Source organism: Crocodylus siamensis, chromosome 3, assembly GCF_052110815.1.
Source record: "Crocodylus siamensis isolate JL-2025a chromosome 3, ASM5211081v1, whole genome shotgun sequence".
Classification (NCBI taxonomy): domain Eukaryota; kingdom Metazoa; phylum Chordata; order Crocodylia; family Crocodylidae; genus Crocodylus; species Crocodylus siamensis.
Genome location: NC_143397.1, coordinates 114,033,909 through 114,058,587, shown reverse-complemented (window position 1 = coordinate 114,058,587; position 24,679 = coordinate 114,033,909). Strand labels below are relative to the sequence as shown.

The window sequence follows — 24,679 nt, the reverse complement described above, 5'->3', positions numbered from 1 at the left end:
CTGCCTGCTGGGGGCTGGGGCTTCCCACCCTGCTGCCCTCCCCCTGGAAGCCCTGCGCCAGCCATGCACCCCTATCTGCCCAGCAGCAGTGTGGGTGGTGGTGGTGTGGAGTTGTGTCCCCTGCTGCTGCTGGGTGGGCAGGAGCAAGCAGTTAGCACAGAGCTCCTGGGGGAAGGTTAGCACGGCGTGGAACCCCAGCCCACAACCTGCATCTGCCCCCAAATTGCTTGGTTCTGCTCTGGCCATGCTGCCAGTGGAGACAGGGGATGGGGAAGCCGGCATTTGTCCCGCATTTACATTTTAAAAGGGTGGTCAGTCTTGCGTGCGGAGATAAGTGAAGTGTCACAAGATAAGTTACGAAGGGGTGCCTCAAGTCCAAAAAGGTTAAGAACCACGGCCTTCATTTCTCTGAGAATCCCAGCATGGCCACTGTGATAATGGCTGTTTTTGTTTTAGTATCTGTTCTCTGGAAGAAGGACCACAGTCACTGTCCACTGGACCAAACTCCACAAAACACTAACACATTTGGATAAATGACACAGAAGTTTTTCACTGGTTACAGAGGTGACAAAATTCATATCCCAGTAGCAGAAGGAGTTCTTTTTGGTGCATCCAAGATCTACCTCACTTGGAGCAGCTGTTCCTTGTAGTGTTGTACTGCCCTCCTCCACCCCCCCATGCAGCTATGTGCCTAAGGCACAACTGAGCCTACAAACCTAGTAAGGTGATTACCTTCATACTGACTATTGCTACTCGGAGATTTGTTCCACCTAGATCCACTGCCAAAGCACTCTGGGTTTCCATGATATGGTCAATATCTTGTGAGATGCTCTCCTTTACAGGAGGGAAGCAGAACTTCTTTTGCAGTGGTTCTTTAAGATCAATAGATTTGAGAAACTTCAGAATCCTTGGGACAGCATTACCATCCCCATATATTTTTGAACTGCAAGATCAAAAGGCATCAACAGTCACGTAAGTAAAACTGTAAACTGCTTATAAAACAGAAGCCACAAGTTATGTCACGTGGTCAGGAAAAATACAGCCTGCAGGCTGAATCTGACCCCTCAGGCAATTCCATCCAGCCCACAGGGCCTTCTGTAAGCCCTGGCCCTTGGCCACCCCTCTGCAAACTGGTGCATCCTTGCAGGAGGTGTGGCTTTGGTTGGTAAGCAACAACCCCTCCAGCCTGGCCTGACTTGCTCCAGCCCTGAGCATTTCATATACCAGTGTCGCTGCACTAAAAAAGGGCAGCAGAGGCGCTTTAACTAAAGCTCACTGAATGAGCTTTAAAGTGCCTCCACTATTTTTCAGCGTGGGGATGCCGATACGTGACTTGCTGGAGTAATATGCCGATACATGACTTGCCGTGTGGTAATTACCATGATCCAGCAGACTCGATTAATCGAGCCTTCTCCAACACGATGTAATTACAGTGTGTCGAAGCAGCCTCACTGCACGCACATAGACACCCATGGTGTCTGCCACAAGAATACTGTGTTTCAGATGTATGCAAGTCTGCCATAAGTTACTTAACATATCTTATGACAGACTTTGCTTTAATAATCTGGGGCAGTCTGAGGGCTGGGCACCTCTTGGCAGCAAACATTTGGAATTATCTCAACTTTGGGACAAGAGATGGAAAATTTATTGGGTATTTTTTTTCTGTCTTTTTCAAATCAAGAGAAGGCTGCAACACACAAAGATATGCATGCACCAAGGTCTGAAATTAAGGAAATGAAGAGTCAAGAGGTTTCCTGTACTTAGATCTGTACAGACAAGATAGATTTATAATACGTGATGTGATTTGCTGGGCATTAGAGTACACATCCTTTTAAGTCTCCAGCAAATAATGATCATTTTTGTAAGGCAGGGCTGTCTGACTTCTTGGTAGTTGGGGGCCATGTGCTGCATGGGCCAGACCAGGGACTGCATGCTGCTTACTATGTGGGCCCCAGCCCTCCTCTTACTGCACAGGCAGACTTGTTCTCCTTTGCCATGTGTATAGGCTCACCTAGCTTCCAGCTTCTGGCTGGGCATGCTGCATGGGCTGCTCCCCTCTGTTGTGCATGCAACACAGGCAGCCCAGCTCCCCCCAGCTCTGCACATGGAACATGGGAAGCCCAGATCCTCACTGCCATGCATGCAGCATAGGTCACCCAGCTCCCATTGCCACATGCACAGTGCAAGTAAGCCAGCTCCCTCCCCCGCTGCGCATGCAATGTGGGTACCCCAAACCACTCCGGCTGTGCTGCCCCAGCCCCAGAAGTGGGGGCAGGAAGTGGACACTAGGAAGGGAGAGGGCTCAGAGACCCTGGCTGCTACTGCATCAAAACCAATCGGGGAGTGGCAGCTGGGCAGAAGCCCACAGTCTGCTGTTAGCCTCTCGCAGGCCACATGCAGCCTCTGGGCCACCAGTTGGACAGTGTTGTTGGGAGGCATTGTACGTAAGGACCGTTGTGGATCTTTAGTCCTGGGACCATCATTTAAATAACATTTCATACAACAATACTGAGAGATTTGCAAACTCTTTTCTATTTTATGTAATAGGTATGCAATAGTATCTTTTCCATAAAGCACTAAGCAAATCTTGGACAAACTGAGGTCTATTACAGTGAAGTCTATTTCCCAGCCCAGAGCTAAGAGCCTTCTTCTCTGCTGCTTTATGATCCACAGCAATAAAATGGGTGGATGTACACTTACCAAGGATACTGTTTGCCAAACTGCAGATGCAGAGCTTGCAGTATTTTGTCCTGTGTATCAGCATCACGAACATGAAGAACATTTTCACCTTAGATAATCAGAAATGCAACATGATTCTAGCATGTGCCAATTACGTGTTAAATTATATTAAAGAAAAAATGAAATTTGAAACAAATATGTTCCTAATGAGTAGGTATCAACCTTTGTCAGAGCAATCTTTCTGCAGGCAGCATCCATACTTCTGTGTGTGTTATCTTACTTTCCATAGGTTGATGCTACACCAACTTTTACAAAGGAACCTTGATAGGTGCCCGATCTTGATTCCACTGAAGTAAGTGGTAAACTTCCTATTGTACCTGGAAGTACTAGACAATGGAATTCTTGCAATCGTCTAGAAAATGCCTACACATAAGGCAGCATAGATACAACAAGAATGTAAGCTAGTGGTGGTGACAGTATGGATGTTCGTATTGTTTTAGGTATGCCACACATATTTATGCCCATCAAGGAAAAATATGCAGCAGTATATTCTAGTAAGTGGAAACCAATGAAGAATGATGATATTTAATTAAACCAGGACTGTCCCACTGGTGGCCTGCAGGCAACATGTGGCCCGCAAGGGGTTAAGTGACAGCCCCTGGGCTCTAATCCTGCCACTGCTCCCCCTATCAATCTGGCTGCAACAGCAGCTAGAGCTCTGGGCTCCCATTCCCTCCTTGAGCTGCCACTTCCTATCCCGGCCTCAGGAGATTGGGAAGTGCAGCACACAGCACAAGCAGTGGAGAGCAAGTCCAGAGCCATGTGGGCATGTGGTGCAGTGGGGAAGAGAGGCAGGAAGGTTACGCCTGGGTGGTACAGTGGTAGGGGAACATGTACTCTGGGAACGGTAGGGTGCCCACACAAGCACATGGTGCAGAAGGCTTGCTCTGGTGCAACCTGGGCAGCACATGGCTTCCAGCCACTTAGAAGATGGACAGCCCTGCATGAACGGTGCATGCCCCCGGCAGCTGGCGGGGGGCACAGCTGCACTGGCAGCAGCGGGAGTGCGGCGGCGGTAAGCTAGGAGCTCCTGCAGACACCGCCGACACTGCTGGCGGCAGGGGGGTGGCGAGCACCAACCAGGGGTCGGTGATCACCTGCAGGCGCTGCCAGCAGCGCTGCAGTGGCCAGTGGCGATCGTAGACCTCCTGCAGACGTCTCCAGCAGTGTCGGCAACAGGTGGTGAGGGACAACTGCCCGCAGGCGCCGCCGACAGTGTCGTTGGTGCCTTTTTGCAGGGGGTGTAGTGCCACACTTAGGCATTGCATGTGCACCCGCATGCACCCCCTACATGTCGCCCCTGCAGCCCTGAATCAGGCAATAAATAAAAGCCTTGCTTTGCAATAAAACATAGTAGCACTGTCAGCATTACAGTACAAATAAATCAATGAACCTGCAAAGGTAGATCAAAATTTGTCCTGATGTAATGATTTCTGGTAAAAAAATTTACAAGCACATAAATATATTTGTACTTAAATTTTAAAATGACTGAATGACATAGCAATAAATACATACCTGTTTCTCTTCCTGTCTGACGTGTTCCTAGATTGATAACAGGGGTACCAAACGCTCCTACCTCTCGAACACCACAGCTGCTGTTACCAATCATGCAGCCAGCATGAGCCACTAATAGGATAAACTGGTCAAATGGAACGTGCTTTACTGCTCGAAAATTGGGATGATGCTCAATGCCCTTCTTCCTCATAACCCGAACCATCTCTTTGCTTCCTATGGGAAAAGCCAAGAATTAAGAACAAAACACTAGCATCTAGCTGAATTGTAATGTATTGCTGGAATAACAATTGGGTCTACAGCAGTGGTTTTCAATCCGTGGTCTTCAGACCCCTGGAAGCGTGCCTAAGAGATCCGCAAAAGATGACTATGATCAGTCAGAAGTAGGTGAAGCCTCATACTTAAAATTCAAACAGGTTCACACTTCCATTCAAAATTTTTATAGGGGTCCACAAATGAAAAAAGGTTGAAAACCACTGATTTATAGCAATTAGCTGATAACTGCTGTCCTGCCTAACACAGAAATAAGTTACAAGGGACATGATTGCTATTGCCCCTACCAGCTCTATATACATGTTGCAGTTTGCTCTCTCTTCCAATCTCCATGTGACTCAGCAATGTGGCACTGGACAGAAAGTGGGGCTCTAAAACCACTGGGGAACATTAAACATTTTTTTTAGAGCCAGCATACAAGCAGAAGAACTAACTGCTTCTTCTTCTTCCCTCCCCCTATATGTTGTATGGTTTTCCATTTAATTCCCACAGTAAGCCGAAGTGCTGGGTGTTCTTGCTCGAATCAGACCTGGCAGTTTCAGCAGATTCTGACTGGATATTCAGATTACAGAGATATCGCCATATAGCAACGCAGCAAGAGGAAAGGAAGCCTGACTGAGAAGCTGGAGTGAAGAAGGATAAAAGCAGACCAAAAGAGGTTGCAAAATGAAAAAATGGTGAAAGAAGTCCACAGAGAATTCTTTTAAATTCAGAGAGCAATTCTTGTTTTAATGAAGAACCACAATAAGAAGGATTTGCTTCACTCACCTGCATCAATATTTGGGAACAGAACAAGCGTCCTCTTGTTAAAGGAGATAAGTGCATCCAATGTTAATTCAAACATCTTTATGGAATGTTTAATATCAGTGGTCACAGGGTGTTGCAGAGCAACAATATAGTCTCTTGGTTTTACATCTTCACCTGTTTAAAGGGAGCACAAAAAGAGATTTTTTTATTACTGGCTGGTGGGAGATGGTTCTAAAATCACCCGTATGAGTACCTTTTAGATAGCAAATCTGATTTCTAACACCATGAATTTCAAGGCAACAATAGAGGCTATGGAACTGAAATTCATAGAAGGGACCAGGTAGAGACAAGTGGCAGAGGGGACAGGTGGCAGGGACCAACACAGGCAGAGGAGGGGGCAAGGGACAGGGCGGTAGGCAGTGGGGGCAAGGGTCTTACTGCCTGCACCATCCCCCCTGCTTTTTCAGGTACAGTGGTGGGGGGAGGGGGTGCATAATTTAAGACAGTCCTCTACTAATTGGAAAATATGCATGGAAAATTATAACAAATTTATACCTTTTCATGTACAGAATGTAATTTTTAGGATGGTCATCTTAAATTTGAAGTCAACTTGGATTCAGGTAAATACGGTACTTGAGTTCTCTCAGGATCTGTAGGAGATTCTGCCCCAACACCCCACCCTGACTCACCCACCCACCCACACACTTTTGCATAAATGAGAGTGGAAACCATGCTTTTGTTATAAATTATACTTTACTGCATTTGTTATAAAGCGAAACAGGTTAGTTTATTCTGAAAAGAACTAAACTACTTCCATGCCCTCTGCACTGAAGACAGGACAGGATCAGCCGACCCCAGCAAGGAAATAAAGAAGGGTGATCATCATGGGGGACTCCTGCTGTAGGGCACAGAAGAAGCCATTTGTCATCCAGACCCCTTTGTTTGAGAGGTCTGCTGCCTTCCAGGAGCCAGGATTAGAGATGTTACGATGAGAAACCCTAAACTGGTCCATCCTACTGACCACTGCCCCATGTTCCTTGTCCACGTGGGCACCAAAGACATGGCAAGAAACAGCTCTGGGAGAATCATGAAAGACAAGACCATGGGGGCAAAGGTCAAGGAACCAGGAGTACAAGTGGTCTTCTCCTCAATCCTCCCAGACAGAGGCCATAGCCGGAAGGAGGAGTACATTGAGAAGGACAACCAAAAAGGCTTAGGAGATGGTGTCACCATGTAGGCTTTGGATACCTCGATCTTGGTAGGTCATTCTATGACAGTGGTCTACACGCAAGGGACACTATTCATCTCACAAGCAGAGGGAAGAAATCCTTCGCTACAAAGATCACCAACTTGTTGTGGAGGGTTTTAAATTAGGCATGTCCAGGGGCTGGGGAGAAAGTTCCAGTGCTGTACACGAATCCTATAGTCATGACGACACAGGGGAGGGCATTCAAACAATGGACATCCAGGTAAGTACTGGTATCTTGAGACACTGGCAGCATGACAGAAAACCTGAGGCAGCCAGGAGAGAACTCAGGTGTCTTTATGGGAATGCCAGAAGCATGGGAAATAAGCAGGAGGAACTGGCACTCCTTTGGGTAGATGAGGAATTTGATCTGATTGGGTTGACAGAGACCTGGTGGGGCAACACACAAGACTGGACAGTGAATACTGAGGGCTATAGGTTCTATAGGAAGGATCAGGTTGGGAAGAAGGGAGGAGGTATGGCCCTCTATGTGGAAGAGTGATACCCCTCCCTCCCCTGCAGGTCATGTTTGATTGTAGGGAAGGGTCCCTTGAAACCCTCTGGGTCAGGATACAAGGGGGATCAGGAAAGGGAGACCTGATGGTAGGAGTCCAACTCCAGACCTCCCTCCCAGAAAGAGGAGAGTGATCAGGCATTCTATGGGGAACTGACTGAGGCAACTAGTGCTAGAGACGTGATTGTCATGGGTGACTACAACTACCCTGACATCTGTTGGGAGGACCATTCGGCCAGCTTCATCAGGTCAGCTAACTTCTTGGCAACAACAGGTTGTGTTGTTCCTGACACCAGTTGTGGAAGGGCCTACACTAAGGGTAAAGCCATTCTGGACCTAGTGCTGACCAAAGGGGAAGATACAATAGGTGACCTAATGATTGGAGATTCCCTGGGCAACAGTGATCATGACCTGATTAGGTTCACCATCCACTGCAAGGCTCGGAGATCAGTCAGCAGAACAGAAGAAGTCCTAGACTTCATAAAGACAGACTTTGGCAAACTCAGGAGGTTAGTTGGAGAGGTCCTCTGCGACCAGTGACTGGATTATTTGGGAGTTCAGGAACAGTGGTGCTTCTTTAAGGAGTCAATTCTCACTACTCAGAAACAGGCCAGCCCCAGCGGACAAAACGTGTAAAAGGAGCCAAGAAACCCGCTTGGCTCAACAGGAACATTAGGGAACTATTGAAAAAGAAAAAAAGAAGCATACAAGCAGTGGAAGAATGGTTCAGCAACCAGAGAGGAATACACTTATATCACCAGGGTTTGCAGATACTAGACACGGAAAACCAAGGCAGGCATGAAGATCAAGCTAGCAACCCAAATAAGAGACAACAAAAAGTCCTTCTACAGATACATAGGGAACAAGAAAAAAAATTGGGTTCCACTATGGGACCCATACCGAATACTGAGGGACAGCCCACAGTCAATCCCTGTGAAAATGCAGAACTCCTAAATACACATTTCACATTGGTATTTCTGAAATCAAACAGGAGCTGTTCACCTGTCCAGAGGCCCAAGGAATATAGGGAAGACAAAAGATTACATGAAATCAGTCCCAAACCAGTGAGGGATCTCTTAGAACACCTGGACGTCTTCAAGTCTGCTGGGCCAGATGACCTGCATCCGAGAGCCCTGAAAGAACTGGCTGAGCTTATAGCAGCACCACTGCCAAAGCTTTTTGAAGACTTGTCCTGGATGACTGGAAGAGGGCCAATGTGGTGCCTATATTCAAGAAAGGGAAGAGGGACAATGCTGTAAACTACAAACCGGTCAGTCTGACTTCAGTCCTGGGAAAAAGCTTTTGAAAAATTTGTTAAGGAGGTCATCAATTATAAGCTGGCAACTGATGGGGTATTAAGATGCAATCTGCATGGCTTTGTTGAGGGTAGATCGTGCCTGACAAACCTAGTGTCCTTTTACGGCCAGGTAACTAACCATCTGGATGAGGGACATGAGGTTGATGTCATTTACCTAGCCTTCAGTAAAATCTTTGATTCTGTTTCCCATGGAATTCTCTCAACCAAACCGGAGGGTGCTGGGTTGGACCAGCCTACAGTGAGGTGGGTGGACAACTGGCTTAGAGGCTGCTCCCGGACAGCTGTAAATTGATGGGATGGCCTCATCCTGGAGGGCCAGCTCCAGTGGTGTCCCCCAAGGATTGGTGCTTGGACCTATGCTCTTTAACATATTTATTAATGACTTGGATGAAGGCGTGGAAAGTTCAGTGATTTAAGTTTGCAGATAATACTATGCTGTGGGGAAATGCAGGCACATCAGAGAATAGGGTAAAGATCCAGGATGACTTTGACAGACTGGTTTTATGGGCAGAATGGAATCAGATGACGTTCTGCAGTGGGAAGTACAGGGTTCTTCATATGGGTAGGAAAAATCTTCACTATAACTACATGATGGCTGGTGGTCCACTGGCTGGCACAGAATCTGAACAAGAGCTGAGGGTTACAATCGACCAGAAGATGAACATGAGCCAACAGTGCGACAAAGTTGACAGAAAGGCAAACAGAACTCTGGCCTGCATCAGCCAATGTGTTGTCAATAGATCCAGGGAGGTGCTCCTCCCTTTCTATCCAATGTTGGTGAGGCCACAGTTGGAGTAGTGTGTCCAGTTCTAGGCACTGCACTTCAAGAAGGATGTGGATAAGTTCAAGAGGGTACAATAAAGGGCCACCCACACGATTAGGGGCATGGAGGATAGGCCCTATGAGGACAGACTCCGGGAACTGGGCCTGTTCAGTCTGAGTAAGAGAAGGCTGAGAGGTGATTTGATAGCTGCCTACAGGTACGTCAGGGCTGAGCATCAAGATCTAGGAGAGCAACTCTTCAAGAAGGCACCTCAAGGGAGGAAGAGGACCAATGGGCACAAGCTAATAGAGGGTAAATTCAGACTGGACATAAGAAAAAACTTTTTCTCTGTAAGCGTCACCAGAATCTGGAACACACTTTCAGCAGAGGTGGTGCAGTCACCATCCTTGGAGATGTTCAAGATGAGGCTGGACAAGCACCTTCCTGAGCTTGTCTGAGCCCAAAAACTTCCTGCCCATGGCAGTGGACTGGACTTGATGATTTTAAAGGTCCCTTCTGGTCCTTCAAATCTATGATTTTATGACTCTACTGAGCATTAATTTTGTTTCCAACTCACAGGGTTTGACATACTTTAAAGAATTTCCCTTATCAAACAAACAGGATGCACTGGTTGATACAGAACAGATTTTAGAGAAACAGTAGAATTCCCCAAAATGTGTCATGCTGCTGTACTGTATTGCTCAAGGGCCAAAGCTCCCTATATTTTTTGCAGATGAACTCCATGCATTCTGACAGTATTAAGTCACATCTTCTATTCCTAGATGCCTCGTTGTAAAGGCTGAAAACATGATTTTGAGCTTTCATGCATCAGAAGAACAACTACAAAATTTTAATTTGTCTTTTAACAGGTTCTCAGCAATCTCTGGCCCTTTTTCTTCTCACTTGGCAGTAGGGTTTCAGATGTTAAAGTCAATCTCTTCTGGAGTGTTACTTTTTCCTGATTCTAAATACTAGAATGAAAATTGTAGAGGTGTTGGTAAATTTTGTGAAAACATTATAATAAACATTTGGGTCTCAAGAAGACAACAGGGACCTAAAAGGGCTTCAAATATTATTATTAAATTGCTTCCAAAATTGAACCATGCTATGACGATAAATAAGTAGGCTTGGCAGGATTTGATTTTTATTGGTAAACATTGATTTCACCTCACACTCACAGACCAACAAAAAAAAAGTTCCACCGGTAACAATCAAAAAGAGAGAGGAAGAACAGAAGGGAGTCACAGGCTGGGGTATAGAGGCCAGCCTCTTTAAAGAGGAAAACAGCAGGCAGCCTAATGACTTGACACAATTGGCTGTTTGTTTGCAAGTACTAGGAAGTAAGCTGAAGGGAGATACAGGCTACTTAAACCCCTACCTATTTGAGTTGGATGGCTGTGGAGAAGGCATGTGAAAAAAGGCATGCAAAGTAGCAGGGGGGGAATTCCTGACATCTGAGTGGGACAACTCAGCTGCAGAGAACCAGGGAGAGCCTGTAAAAAGAGGCAAAGCAGCCTACTGGTGAGACTGGTAGATGGAAAGAAAGACTCCAATTAGAAAGGATACAAGTTTTGGTGTTTTCTTGACCTTTTCATTGTTTTGTTCTGCTATCCTGGGGGCAATGATCTTTATGTTGTTAATTCAAGTTGATAAAAATTGAAATAAATGCTTAAAAATAAACATGGATATTATCCATCACAATTATAAAAAATACTTGATTTTGGCCAAGCCTATATATAAGATACCATTTTAGGACCCCTACTGCTCAGTCCTCCCAGGTTATAGAGTCACCAGCCTTTTGTTCATATTGCTCTGTAAACAAATTATTTTGGTAGGATGCATGAAAATCCTGATGTCTCTATTTTTGGTCCCTTTGGTCTATCCAGTTACTGTTACTCTCAAAATGAAGTACAACTTTATTTAATAAACAGGGCAAAGAAAACAGGAATTTTTCTTTCACAATATCAGGGGAAAAAGACAAAAGGAATTGTTTTGCAATGTCATTCTATTAAAGAAAAAAACAGACTAAGGTTTTACTGGAGCTATATGTACCAGAGGAGAGAACAGCACCATAAGATTGTCCTTGGGTCCTTCATAGGCTTGTCCTCAAGGAGATTTTTACAAAAGTAAGACTGTTTTCTATAGCCATTGTGAACTACAAACAGAAATACAATACCTACCTAACCATATACGTATAACACCGATGTAGTCCTTATTTTTGGCAGAGAGTAGCTTGTCATATGAGGGACAGCCAGCCAAGAGTATACGATCATGGTCTTCACACATGGATATCAAATGTTGTTCTGCACTTCTTGTGCAGCACACATGGTAATGAGCCAGTTTAGTAATGGCATGTCTGATAGAGTCATCTATTGTTCCACTGACTTCCCCACCTTCAATATGAAGAATCCGAATATTCATTAAGGCTGCGGATGTGGCCAGCGCCAGTGCATCAAACCTGTCTCCATGAACTATCATTATATCAGGTTTCAGACGGTTAAGGACATCTGGTAGCTTTACTAATGCAAGGCCTACTGATTCCACCATGGCTGCCTCATCCTCGCCTCTCACAATGGTGTGTAACCTTGTATGAATGTCAAAGTCATCTTGTTCAATCATACGGTAGGTGTTACTGAAAACAAGATGGAAACAAAAGAAATACTTTGAGTGCAATGCCAATTGCTTTCATGTATATTATGGACAGCAGAACAGTATACAAGCAATTTCATTATCGATTTGCTAACACAGTTTTAACTTTTTTTGTAGAAAAGTTAGATTCCCTCTGCCCATCTCCTTGGAGAGCAACATTTCAGATTTTAGTGATGTTTGATCACTGAAGCCAATATTTTTAAACTGGGATACCCCATATAGGTACCTGAATCTATGTTTAGGTACCTTCATAAAAAAGTGCAAAATTTTCTGTGCTGTTGAAGACCAGTAGTTTCTACTAGCTTCAGCAAAAATTGTGATTGTGCGGTACCTTCAAAAAACCAGACCACTTTAAGTTCCAAACTTTGTGCATCCCAGCTTGAAAGCACTTGTCTGATACTACAGCCTACTACCAAGTTAAACACATTGTAAAAGCAAAACACACAAAAAATAAACATAGAAACAATAGAAAAAATGAAATTTAAATCATCAAACTGAGGGGAGATAAATTGCACAAGATTGAAGACATTTAAGACTTCCAGAAAATCTCTTTTTAATATCTGAAATCAAGCAAATATTCAAATCCTTACTGAACAGTACAAGTATGAAAAAATAAACATGGTTTAACCATAAAACTATTTACTTTATACCACATGAAATATTTTAATTAAATCGCCAGACAGTTAGTTAGTACAACTCTATCAAAGTATTTTTTGTAATATGCTTTTACCAATCTGCTACACTGACTGGAGAACAGGAAAGAATGCTGAGCTTCTTCCACGTTTCCAAAAATTCCTACTAGGTGACTCGGAAGTTTAGTTAGAAGACTTGCCTGCCACATCAGCATAATTTAAATTATACATGAAAGGCTTCCAAAGTGCTTCCAAACATTAGTACCAATGATGGCTAGTATGCAAACCTGAGTATTATATACAACAGACAAACAGCCTTAATGGCAGTCTCACATTTTTTTAGTCCTGTAAAAAAGCTGTAGTAGCAGTAAATTGGAACAACCAAATTGGTAAGTCAGTCAGTTCCAAAGGCCTCTAGTATACTTTTTGAATTACCTCAAACTTAACAGAACAAGAACTAAGCCTGTGAAAAGATGAGGACACACCTAAGAGATCGTGAGACTCTCAGTGTGCAAGTAGCATAATTAATTCACTAGGCCACAGATCTTACAAGTAGAAGAGGCAGCAATACCATAGCTAAGGGGCTCTTTTTCATTGATGATATAATATATATCAGCTTTTACCCAAAAATGGGAAAGCCTTATTTCTGATATGCTGGGAGACACCATTACACACACATCTGTAATCTATAATCTGTTAATCTGCTCCAAATTACATCTGCTTTTTTTTTTTGCAACTGCATAGCTTTGCACATTTATGGCAAGTTTGAGATCCATCAACACCCCCAATTCCTTCTCAGCAACATTACTGCCTAGCCAATCACCTCTCATTCTGTATTTGTGCATTTTTTTCTTTCCTAAGAAGAGCACCCACATTTATTTGTCAAACTTCATTTTGTTGTCAAGTGCCCAGTTTTTCAATTTACCAAGATCCTTTTGAATTACTACCCTCCAGAGTGTTTGCAACCCTTCTCAGTTTTGTCATCTGCACACACTACCAGGAAACTCTCTATTTCTATATCCAACTCTTGAAACAAACGTTAAATGCTACCCAGAACAGATTTAGAACAGACTCCTGTGAAACCTCACTTGAAAACACCTGGCATTCTAATACAGATCCACTCATAATAGTTCACTGACTCTGGTTATTCAGCCAACTATGTGTCCACCTAACAGTAGTTGTGTCTAGCCTAAACTTCTCCAGAACTCTCTCTCAGACAACATTTTTTTCCCTTGCAAGCTTCACGCATGTATTTTTTAAAAAATCAAAACCACCCAAACAATTCCTGCTTTCAAAAGGAATGTAGGTGCTTAAAAGGGAGAGTTAGGCATCTGTCTGAAAGCTCAAATCCTAACCTTAAGTGTTTAAGCTTTTGCTACTGAAGTCCCTCAGGCACCAAACTTTCTGCTGCTACATATGCACAAAACTGTCCAAGTCTTAGCAGTGCCAAGATGCTCAGACCTCTTATCTCTAAGTCCTGTGAGGATTTACAAACAGGACATTTAGCCATTCATTGTGTCTGCGGGTTTTGATCTGATGTGTTATTAGAACTGACTAAGCCTCTCCCGTCACGAACACATCATATTTATATACAAAAGTCCCTGCTCTGGTGATTATTTATCACCTCGAAGATGAGAGGAGATAGTAGTCACGAAACTGAATAGCTCCCATCATTTTCAGGATTATTTTTGACAGCTACTTTTGTCATTTCTGGGGCCAGTAGTGTGCATTTAAATGAAGTTGTTACATTACAAAGCAGACAGTGGGGCCAAAAGATGCCACAAATGTAAGTGGTTTATGCACTTAACCAATTGGTTTGTTATAATGTAAGCAACAGACAAAAAAAACTGGCACTGGCATTGTGTTATGCAGTTAACCACAGTATTCACTAATCCAGTATGTAAGTGGTGCACACCATATTCCAAAACTGATTTGAAAGAGGAATGAAAAATTTTAAAAGGACAATGCCCCAATTACCAAAATGTTAAATAATATTGCATTCTATGTTATCTGATCTGAAACAATTCTAGATTGAACACCTGCAGATTCCCAAAACTACAAGGATACTTATTGGAAAAAGGCCACTGATGGAGGAGACTAGGCTGAAAAACAGTTGTGTTTAGCCATGATGGAAAAGTTTAATAATTTAAAAATAATATTTTGCCAGGAAAAAATAGGAGGAATTGCTTTCTGACTGTTCCTTATACAGTTCTAATGAGGAATGCAATCCTTCTTCTACATGATATGACTACTGTATGATTTCCTTTTATGAACTTATGATCCTGAAGAACTATCCAAGGACAAATGTGTGTATTTCCATCTTACCCATAGTCATCGATAAGATGAGAACCGAGAACCACCACTTCAAGCTCAAAGAACTCAGATTCTGCTTTAATGCCAAACATGATCGGGGCTAACTTAGAATAGTCAGCCCGGTTGCAAGTAGCAACACAGACACGAAGTTTTCGGTTGTTCCTATTCTTCTCCATAGCTTGTTTCTGCTTTTGTTTTGAAAGATTCTTAAAATACAGCTCCTGAAACAAAAGAAAACAAGTATCATATTTATCTGTGTAGTCGTTAAATTATCCACTTAAGTGATACAGGCATACCTGATAAATTGCATTAATACGGGCCTAACATCCACAAGCCCCCCAATACTGGAGGGAGGCAGGGACTTACTGAGTATACACCAATTGATTTTGGGAGACAACTAAAGAGAAAACAGGGACGAGAGTAAGTTAATAGTCTCAAAACAAGTACACTAAGGGGGGGATACCAAGCAGAGTACACAGACAGTGCCCACTGGCCCTCAAAGAACTCCAAAGAGCTGTAAACAATATAGGATATGCAGCAGAATCCTAGGTTATTTCAGTATGGAGATCTGGAAAAGTGGTAACTGACTAATTGATAAGACAGCAAGTATACTACCATGGCAAGGGCTAAGCAGGAGGGGAAGAACAAAACCTCCAACACTTTCCATTTTAATTTTAAATATAACTTCAGAGCTTATTTACTTTAGTGTATTCATAAACAAAACACCATCCAGTAGTTAAAGCAAGAAGCCTGATGTCAGAACTCCTTGGTCCGAGTCCTAGCTCTAGCACTGCTTTGCTAGGAAGTTGAGGCAAATCACTGATGCCTACATTTTTCAAAAACATTTGCTAGTTTTGGACATCCAACCTGCACAGCTAAGATCTGCTGGGCATCCCTCCAACTTGAAACAGAGCTGTGGTTACTCAGTACCAGTGTGTATCAAGCTGAGGATGTTTCAGGCTGGACATTCAAAAACTGAGGCATCCAAAATTTGTGGACACTTCTGAAAAAAATGTAAACTAAGTCTGCTGAATCAAATTCAAGTTTCCCAGACTGTAAAATGTTGCTGATACTATACTTATCTTGGACATCTTGAGGAATGCTCAATTGTAATTAAATATCTATAAAACACTTTGTGATGTTCCAACAGAAAACACTAAGTGCAAGGTTATTACTGTTTTACTAAATTTAAAAAATCGTATCCTAAAAGCAAACATCAGAAAGAACAGCTGGGAGATTCTTACTGTTGTATGAACAAAGATACTGTGTTGTAGGGCTGTGCAAAGCTTCGGTAGCCGATTTGATTCAGAGGAGATTCAGCCTGATTTGGCAGCTGAATCTCCAAATCTGAATAGAATCAGGAGACCAATTAAAGGGTCCAAATCAAATCGGAAGCCTCCGAATCAATTCACAAACAATTCAGCACTGATTCAGAGATTTGGCAATAGGTTAACAGTCTCCAGCTGGTAAGTCTGTTGTGGTGGGCAGAGGGAAGGGGCATGGGGGGAGGGGAGGAAGATCTATGCTCCCACAGCAAGGGAGGGATTGGGGCTGGGGCAAGCTGCCCAGACAGGGTTGCGAGGTGTGGGACTTGGGGAGGGAGTGTCGCAGTCTTTAAAAGCGGCGCAGTGCCATGCGCTTCCTGCTGCTGAGTGGGCCAGGCAATGAGGCACATGGTGCTGCTTTCAAAGGCTGCAACGAAGCATGGAGTTAGGGAGCAGGCAGAACACAGCTGCAGCCCACCCTTGCCCCAGGCAAAGATCGGGGGCCACATCTCCCCCCCCACCCCCTTGGAAAGAATGTGCCCTCCTTCCCCAGCTCCCCTGTGGTGCACACAGTGGCAGAAGTCACCTACCCACGCCCCTGGATGAGCCACCAGGCTTCCATTGCCCCATGACCTGGACTGGCTGAGACCCATTCCCTGTAAATGGGGCCCCAGCAGGCCAGGTCATGGGGCAATCCCTACAGTGCAACAGGAAGTGGGGCAAGGGTGAATGATTTGCTCCTGCCCCTGCTCTGAACCCTCCTGCACTGCAGGGGTCTTGATCTGCCTCCCCCAACCCCAGGCAGTCAAAAGAAACTTACTGGCATGCTATGCTGGGCCAGCTACAATCCCAGTACACCCCTCGCCCTTGCTGCAAAAGCCTGCAGCTGGGCTCCCCTGGTGTTTGGGGGGGCTAAGTCCCGTTAGCACCCCCCCACACCCCTTTCTGCTGCTTATGCCCCAAGCCCCAAGCCCTTTCTTGCTGTGGGGGGGTTGATTTGCCCCACCCCCCAAACTCCTTCCCTCCCCACTCCACCCACCACAACAGACTTACCAGCTAGATGCAGCTGTGTCCAGCATGATGAGGACTGCTGCCTGTTTAGTCTATGGCCAAATCTCTGAATCAGTGCTGAATCTTCAGATCCGAATTGGCCAAATTGAAGGTGGACAGCAATTCAAATCACTGTCCCTCTGAATTGGCCAAATCCGAAGTGAATACCTGTCGCTTCACACAAGCCTACTGCGTGGCCAGTCAAGAAAGATACTCCTTGAAAATTAGCTCTCAAGTCCTTTTCCAGCAATGCAGAAACACTAAGTAAAGGCTGTTATTAAATTAAGCTTATACTTGAAGCCCTGGTTCTGACTACGCTTACATTTATATAAACTAGGACCAACTGCATTTAATGTAGTTGTACCAGTGTAAAACCAGTGAGACATCACAATTAGGTCTTAAGAATTCATAGTTCTTATCACTCAGGTCTTTCCTATTTTCTCAAAACATAAATGCAAATTTAGAGCATAGCTCCCTTTTAAATTTTAATGTCCATAATTAACCAGTATAATGCCCAGTAAACAAATTATCAGATGGAAAGTAAAATAACAGAAAAATAGCAGCCTTCAACTACCTGAAGGGGGGGGTTTGAAAGAAGATGGGGTTAGATTGTTCTCAGTGGTGGCAGATGACAGAAGAAGGAGCAATGGTCTCAAGTTGCAGCAAGGGAAGTTTAGGTTAAATATTAGGAAGAATTTTCTCACTAGGACGGTAGTAAAACACTGGAACAGGTACCCCAGAGATGTGGTGGAAGCTCTATCCTTGGAGGTTTTTAAGGCCCAGTTCAACAAAGCTTTGGCTGGAATGATCTGGTTGGGGATGGTCCAGCTTTGAGCAGGGGTTGGACTAGATGACCTCCTGAGGTCCCTTCCAACCCTAACTACCAAAGATTCTATGAATAGGAAGGGACCTCTAGAGCACAACCCCTCTGCTAAAGGCAGATCATGATCATCTCTGCCTTCAAGAACAGTTCAATCTAGAAGGAATAATCAGATAATTCCTTCCAAGGGTCTAGCTGCGTACTATTCATGTTTTAATAGTTTAATTAAGCAGCTTCCCAAGAAATCACAGAAATACCAGACCACTAGTTTCTTTACTCTTAATCTTCCTTTCCAACATATAAATACGGCAACTTGAAATAATGGCTCCCACCTTCTGAACCTCAATTCTAAGTATTGTTATAGCTCACATTTTAAGCTTACTGTAGATGAGATATCCACAGGGCGACTCCAGAAACCTTGACACCTGATCATCCCTGCAGGTGGGTTGGATGGAAACCAGGTGGAATCCCAGGCTAGGAACAAGGAAGGCTGGAGTACTATTCACTCAACCTTCCTATGGAATCCATGGAAGTCCCAATGCAGAGATCCAGGTCTGAAAATGGGGTGGGGGGAGCAGGAAAAGAATAAGAAAGGGCAATGAGCGTTCTTTATTCATTGCTCATTAGGGTTATGCTTCTGTGGAGACAGCAGGGTGTCAGTTCTGCCTTCCAGGTGCTTCCCAGACTCACTTGGATCTGGGAACTGGTAGGGCTGAAAGAGTAAACCTCTCATTCCACATAGAAGCCATCAGGAAAAAGTTCAGCAGAAACCTCAGAGCTTCCAATTTGGTATCTAGGTGAAGTATTTATCTGAGATGCATCAACCTGCTGGCAGGCACTGAGACTGCTGGGAAAAGGTGAAGTGGATTTAGTTAACTAGCTGAAACATGTGACTTGTTTCTCCTAGAAACAAGGTGAGAGTAGCCTCTGGGGGAAGTTGAATGCTGAACAGTCCTGGGTAAAGCTGACCAAAACTCAGAATTTCTGAAATGGCAGGAAATTCTGACATTTAGATATTTTCCATAAAACAAACTCTGACAAAAAAAACAGTATGGGCAACACTGACACATGGTGTTCCCAAAAGGAGACCTGCACTGCAGTGGTCCTAGCAGGAAACCTATACAATTCTTAGCCATTTCACCCAAAGCTACTAGGAATTGAAAGGTCCGTGCCTTTGAGAAAGACTGTCAATGTAGACTGCTACAGGGCCGGGGGTGCCAACTGGCAAGGAAATCAGGAAGCTCCAAGGTCCATATTCCCGGGGCAGTCCACATGGCAGAGCTGCTCTGGAACCACCTGACCCAGGAAGCCTTAAGAGTCCCCAGTTCCAGGCTCCCAGCTTTGCCCTGGGACTCTAGCCCTAGCAGAGGTTCTCAGGGCTTCCAGGCTTGTTTGCAGAGATGAGAGATGAACCCTGGTTACAGGTCCTGCAAACTCCCTGGTCCTTCATTCAAGGCAGTCTCAAGTCATGGACCCTGAAAACCATGGAGTTCTCAGCAGCTTACCTAGTGAGCTGGCAGGAAATTAAACAGACTTCCATCAGCCTGCCTGAGATTTGGTGAACCAAATGTGTTTCCACAAAACATTTTATGTTTAATCTGCTTGCTCCAGTCCTGACACAGGAACCCCCAAAATAGATAAGCTTAGCAAGTGTCCATAGGACGGAGAGTGATTTCCACCCGCAATTTTACATTCAAACATTGACAGAGGAGTTGGAAAAAAAATGAAGCTACGATGCTCTAAGTCACATAAGGAGCAATCTGATAAAAAGATATTTGAATCCTTATCAGGATATGCCCTATGTGGCCAATACATGGTACAAATGATAAGTGAACTTTGGAGCTTCCTGATCTGATCCCCTTGCTGGTTGGCACTCCCAGCTCTAAGGCAGTCTGCATGGCAGTCAACTTGTAGTATGTATATACATTTAATTATATGCTTAATGAGGGCCTGATGAATTAATTGAGAGTTTCACCTGAATAAAGACCATAGAATCAAGTCCTAAATACTTTTCCTTTAGTTACATACTAGCAGTATCATGTCAGAAGCTCATTTACCACTTTCAAATGGCTAAGTTCCAGAACAAATAGTGTAAGGTAGGTTCTTTCCTATTTTACATAAAAACAGTGAACTTAAGATTTACCTTCCATGTTTCACTGCGTACAGATACATTAGCTGTCTCCTTTCCCAGAAACTCTTGAATTTTTTTCCTTCCAATATGTAGTGGCAATATGAGAAAATGATATCCCATCGACAAAAAGTAAGTGTTTACTCAGTTTTGTATCTTAATCTTAACATAATATTTAACTCTAACTTGTAGTCTTCCCCTATAGTATAAAATAACTTGTTCCCACTGTTTAATAGCAAACCTAGTTTCTGCTTACTTGGCATCCTGAGATACTGAAGCGACAAGGATTAAGTTGTTTCACAAACTCTTGATACCTGGGGCACAATTTTTTCTGGATTAGAATTGGTACCATACTTCACTCTTGCACCCAAAAAGGGAACAGGGAAAAGTGGCAGCAGTGGTTTGAATGCATTTTGCAGTCATCCAATCTAGGTGTAGCTCCCCAGCTGCTGAAAGTTGTACAAATGCTGCAGCCGGGGAGTGGGAGACTGGGAGAAGTGGTACCACAAGCACAAAGGTGGTGCCAGGCTGAACCAGGCCGGTAGTCTCTCTGACAGGTCACATGGAGCCACTCCACTGCATGCCCTGGAACCAAGGTGGGGGGTTGTAAACAAACTCTCTGCTGCCCTGATAAGCCATAGATGCAAGCAAAGCTGGGGTGGGGAGGGAGGGTAAAGGGAAGCTTGTTGGCAAGGGCTCCCTGGAGCTCAGCACAGTACAGCAGGGGTGGATGCCAGGTGAGAGGGCTCCCAGATGCCCATAATCAGCTGAACCTGGAAAAGAAAGGGGGTGTCCCACACCAAGAAAAGAACCACCGCACACGTGCAGAGCAAAGCACAGCAGAGTGTGGAGCTGAGGGCTCAGGTGCATGGTATGTCCCTGGGGTGCAGGCAGGGCGTGGCAGCAAGAGTTTGCAGACATCCAGTGCAGGTGCCACCACTGCTTCTCACAGCCCCACCTGTGTGCAGCTTCCAGCCACTGGAGAGCTGCGCTGGGGCCACATTTCTGCTAACTACTGCCACCATGACCTGCCTGCATCCTGGAGACATGGCCACACTAAATCCTGCTGCACCCTGCTCTGCACACCATACCTCCAGCTTAAAATACAAGAAAGAAAAGCATTTCTTGCGGCACACTGGGACCACTATTGTAGTTCCGGAATTCTCACACTGTAACACAGGGTAATTAGATCAGAACATTCTTAAAAACCAAGTTGTTGTACATTTGCTGCTGCTTAAATTTGCACTGACTGACCTGTTTCTTGCAAAACCATGCTTTTATCTGTAATTGCTGTCTTTGTCTGAAGCTTTTCTATGCCCAGACTAGATGGCTTTTCCAACATTTTAAAGTCATTAGAAGCACTAAAAAATCCTAAATGGTTAGGTTAGGTTTCTGTGACTGTATAGAGGCTCTCAGTAAATGCTGCAAATACTGTTACTGTTCATGGATATGTAAATTAGAGTTAACAGTAACTTGTTCCTACTACTACTTCAGAGGCCAAACCACAGTACGATTACGGTAATACTGCCTTAGAATGGTCTGAATAACACTTTTTGTAATTGCTTTTTGGAAATGTAAAAATTCAATGCACTGAAATGATACATACTCTATTTTAAAAACGCATGTCAATTTAAAATTCATGTCTCTTCAAAAACCTTTGCATTTCTCATTCTTACACATAAGACTAAGGATTACCGTAAGTGAAAGACTAGGAAAAACAAAACCTATTTATCCAGTTTGTAATCAGTTTTATCATGTCCCTGTTGACCAGTCTATCCTGCTCTATATGCAAGTCTTAACACACAGCAACATGAGAAAGAAAGACATTTCACAGAAGTAGGAAAGCAGGAGTTTAAACACATACATATGAACTGGTTTGACAGCAACTATAAGTAGAAAACTACTTTTAGCATAGTTCCTGAAACCAGCAAGGCTTTAAAACCACGGGTGGGCAAAATACGACCTACAGGCTGATTCCGGCCTGCCAGGCAAATTCATCTGGACTAGTTATATCCTGGCCCAGCCCATAAGCCTTGCCTGCAACCTTGTGCACAGAAGGGCCAGGCCCAGCCGACACGCAGCTTCTAGTTGGGGCTGCTGCTGTCACTACTGCAGCCACTGGGGGACCTGCTCGGCTTCCCCAGAATCCAATGGCTCATCCTTGTCTCCCTGCTGCAGTGCTTGCTCTGGGCAGCGTGTACAGGGGAGCAGTGGGGGCAAGGGGAGGGGAGTTGCAGCGGAGCAGGAGGTGCAACGTGTGGGGCTGGGGGGAATGCGGAGCCTGTGCCCAAGGGGGCACCAGGAGCATGGACCTTGGGTGGGCAGGGCGTGAGGAAGGATGGGGGAGAGATATGGAGACCCCCCCCATACACACTCCCTCCAATGGTGTACAGAGCCTCTGATGGCAGGTGGAGGGCACTCGGGGCACTCATGGCCCAAGCGGGCACTGACGCCCGGCAGCACACAGCTTCCGCCAGTACTGCACATGGTGGCAACAAGTGCAGCCAGGCCAGTCCACTTCTATCACACGGGACTCCCCGTGGCTCACATGCAGTTCCTGGCACTTGCGTGCCACCAGGAGAAGCCCTGCATAATGGAGCTGTATGCCCTCCCTACTGTGCAGGTCCTGGGACTATTCCAGGAAGCAGAGGGCTCCCCTCCACTTATGGCAGAGTCCTGGGACCTGCATGGCAAAGAGTAGCAAAGGCACCCGGCTCCATCACGGGGCTTTCCCTGCTGGCATGCGAGTGCCAGGAGCTGCACGTGCACCATGGGGAGCCCTGTGCAACAGGGGCGGGCTAGCCTGGCTATGTTTGTTGCTGCCATGTGCGGCGCTGGCTGAAGCCATGTGCTGATCGGCAGCAGCACAGGCTCAGGCCCCGAGCACCCCGAGTGCCCACTGCCTGCTGTTGAAGTCACCGGTGAGGCCTGTGCACCATGCAGGGGGTGTGTGTGGGAGAGCCCCCATATCCCCTCTCCCTCATACCCCACAAACCCTACACACCCACACTCTGCCCGAACCCCTCACATATACCGCCAACATACCTATGTCTCCCAAACACAGCCAAACCCCCTCACAACAGCCCCCACACCCCTCTATACACCCCACCAAAGCACACCTCACACACAATATACAAGAGTAATATTTAATTTTTGCGTTTTCATGCAATCACCTCTATATACACTATGCAAACACAAATCACGACAAAAATATTTTTGTAGTAAAATGAAAATATGTTATAGTATGTGTTTGACTTTTAGTATACGATTTGGTTTTTTTCTGGTTCCAAGATGGCAACCCCCCCCCACCAAGGAGTACTTCCATGGGCAAGGGGAGCGACTTCTGGTGGCAAAGGTCAGAGGTTAGGGGGTGGGGCTTCTGGCCCCAAGATGGCACCTAAGGAGCGGGGCACCTGTCAAGGGACAGGGCTACCCTTGGGGCCCTCAGCAACTCACCAAAACTCATTAAGCAGCCCTTCAGCTGAAATAATTGCCCACCCCCTGCCTTAAACAGCATCTTTCAGCTATGAAAGTTAACAGCAAGTTAACAACCACCCTGCTGGCTGGCCCCTTCCTAGGCCCAGGCAGTAAGTTTCAGGTAGGTTTGAACCATCAATCTTAAGTCACCGTTCTCCCTTCACCACTATCACTTCTTAAAAGCTGCTTCCTTCTATTGACCTGCAGTGCTCTCACATCTGTCTCAGCACCTACAAGAGGACTCTGCCATCCTTCCCTCTAATGGATCTATGCATTTATGTGAGGCCGGGGCACTTCCAAAGTATTACTTCCTGTTTCAGGGCTTGTGCAATATGGGGTATCAAGGAAAGCTGAGGCAAATCAGCCAGAGTAAAATTGCATTAAGCCTTCAAGTGGCTTCATATATCAAGTAGCCTTAGATTACTGTAATTTAAGACACTTGTCATAAACAAGGGCAAATGCATAAAGGTTTAACATGATTTAATTTATACGCTGTGATACTGATTCTCTCAACTTTCTTGGATATTACTAAATAAACAAGTGCCAAATCTGTTAATAGAGGCTGCCATCTCAGTAGCAGATAGTTCAGGGGTGGGCGGATGCAGCCCGCCAGGCCATTCTATCCAGCTTGCAGGGCCCCTAAAAAATTTAGTAAATATTTATCTGCCCTGGACTGCCTGTCATGTGGCCCTCAATGGCTTGTCAAAACTCAGTGAGCGGCCCTCTGCCCAAAATAATTGCCCGTCCTGAGATAGTTTCTCTCAAAAGTGAACAGTAGCACAGTAATGTTCCGCTCCTAGCTGATTAAATGAAAGGCAATAGGATTCAGTCCTGATACACTACTGAGCAGTATAACAGAGGAGAATTAGGCCATCTTCCAAAATGTTGTGAAATTATTTGGACTGAAGGAATAACTATCTTTCAGACAGTTTTAAGCACACACACTTTTTACCATGCTTATGAAGTTTAGCCTATTCAGAGACAGTTCTGCAAGGCTTTCAAACTAATTTACAAGCAAAGCAAGTAGTAATAAAGAAAAAAGGAACAAATCAAGTGATTTTTATAACCTAGATTGACTTTAAGTGGTAGTTATTATACCATTTATTTGGCAATGAAGTCAGTTCCCTTTTATTAAAAAATGGAAAAACTAGATCATGGTGGGTTAGCAAAAAATGTATGTCATTTAGAAAAAAAATAATCATATTCCTTTAAATTGAACCATACCTCACACTG

At 44.7% G+C, this 24,679-nt stretch overlaps 1 protein-coding gene across 9 annotated transcripts in view; it reads right to left on the bottom strand.

Annotated features, from left to right (window-relative positions):
- Window positions 1–24,679, bottom strand: part of GNE (glucosamine (UDP-N-acetyl)-2-epimerase/N-acetylmannosamine kinase) — a 74,548-nt gene that overhangs the window by 16,754 nt on the left and 33,115 nt on the right. For 4 of the 9 annotated variants that reach the window (XM_090039036.1, XM_090039037.1, XM_090039034.1 and 1 more), the window contains 7 exons: window positions 18,224–18,395; window positions 14,719–14,927; window positions 11,293–11,744; window positions 5,293–5,445; window positions 4,255–4,467; window positions 2,701–2,788; window positions 733–943 (listed from right to left, as the gene is read on the bottom strand). In XM_090039036.1, the coding sequence (XP_089895162.1) occupies window positions 733–943; window positions 2,701–2,788; window positions 4,255–4,467; window positions 5,293–5,445; window positions 11,293–11,744; window positions 14,719–14,927; window positions 18,224–18,274 (1,377 nt within the window). In that variant the 5' untranslated portion in view covers window positions 18,275–18,395. Of the gene's footprint in view, window positions 1–732; window positions 944–2,700; window positions 2,789–4,254; window positions 4,468–5,292; window positions 5,446–11,292; window positions 11,745–14,718; window positions 14,928–18,210; window positions 18,396–24,679 lie in introns of those variants that run through there. The other 5 variants (XM_090039038.1, XM_090039041.1, XM_090039033.1 and 2 more) reach the window with 2 other exon arrangements.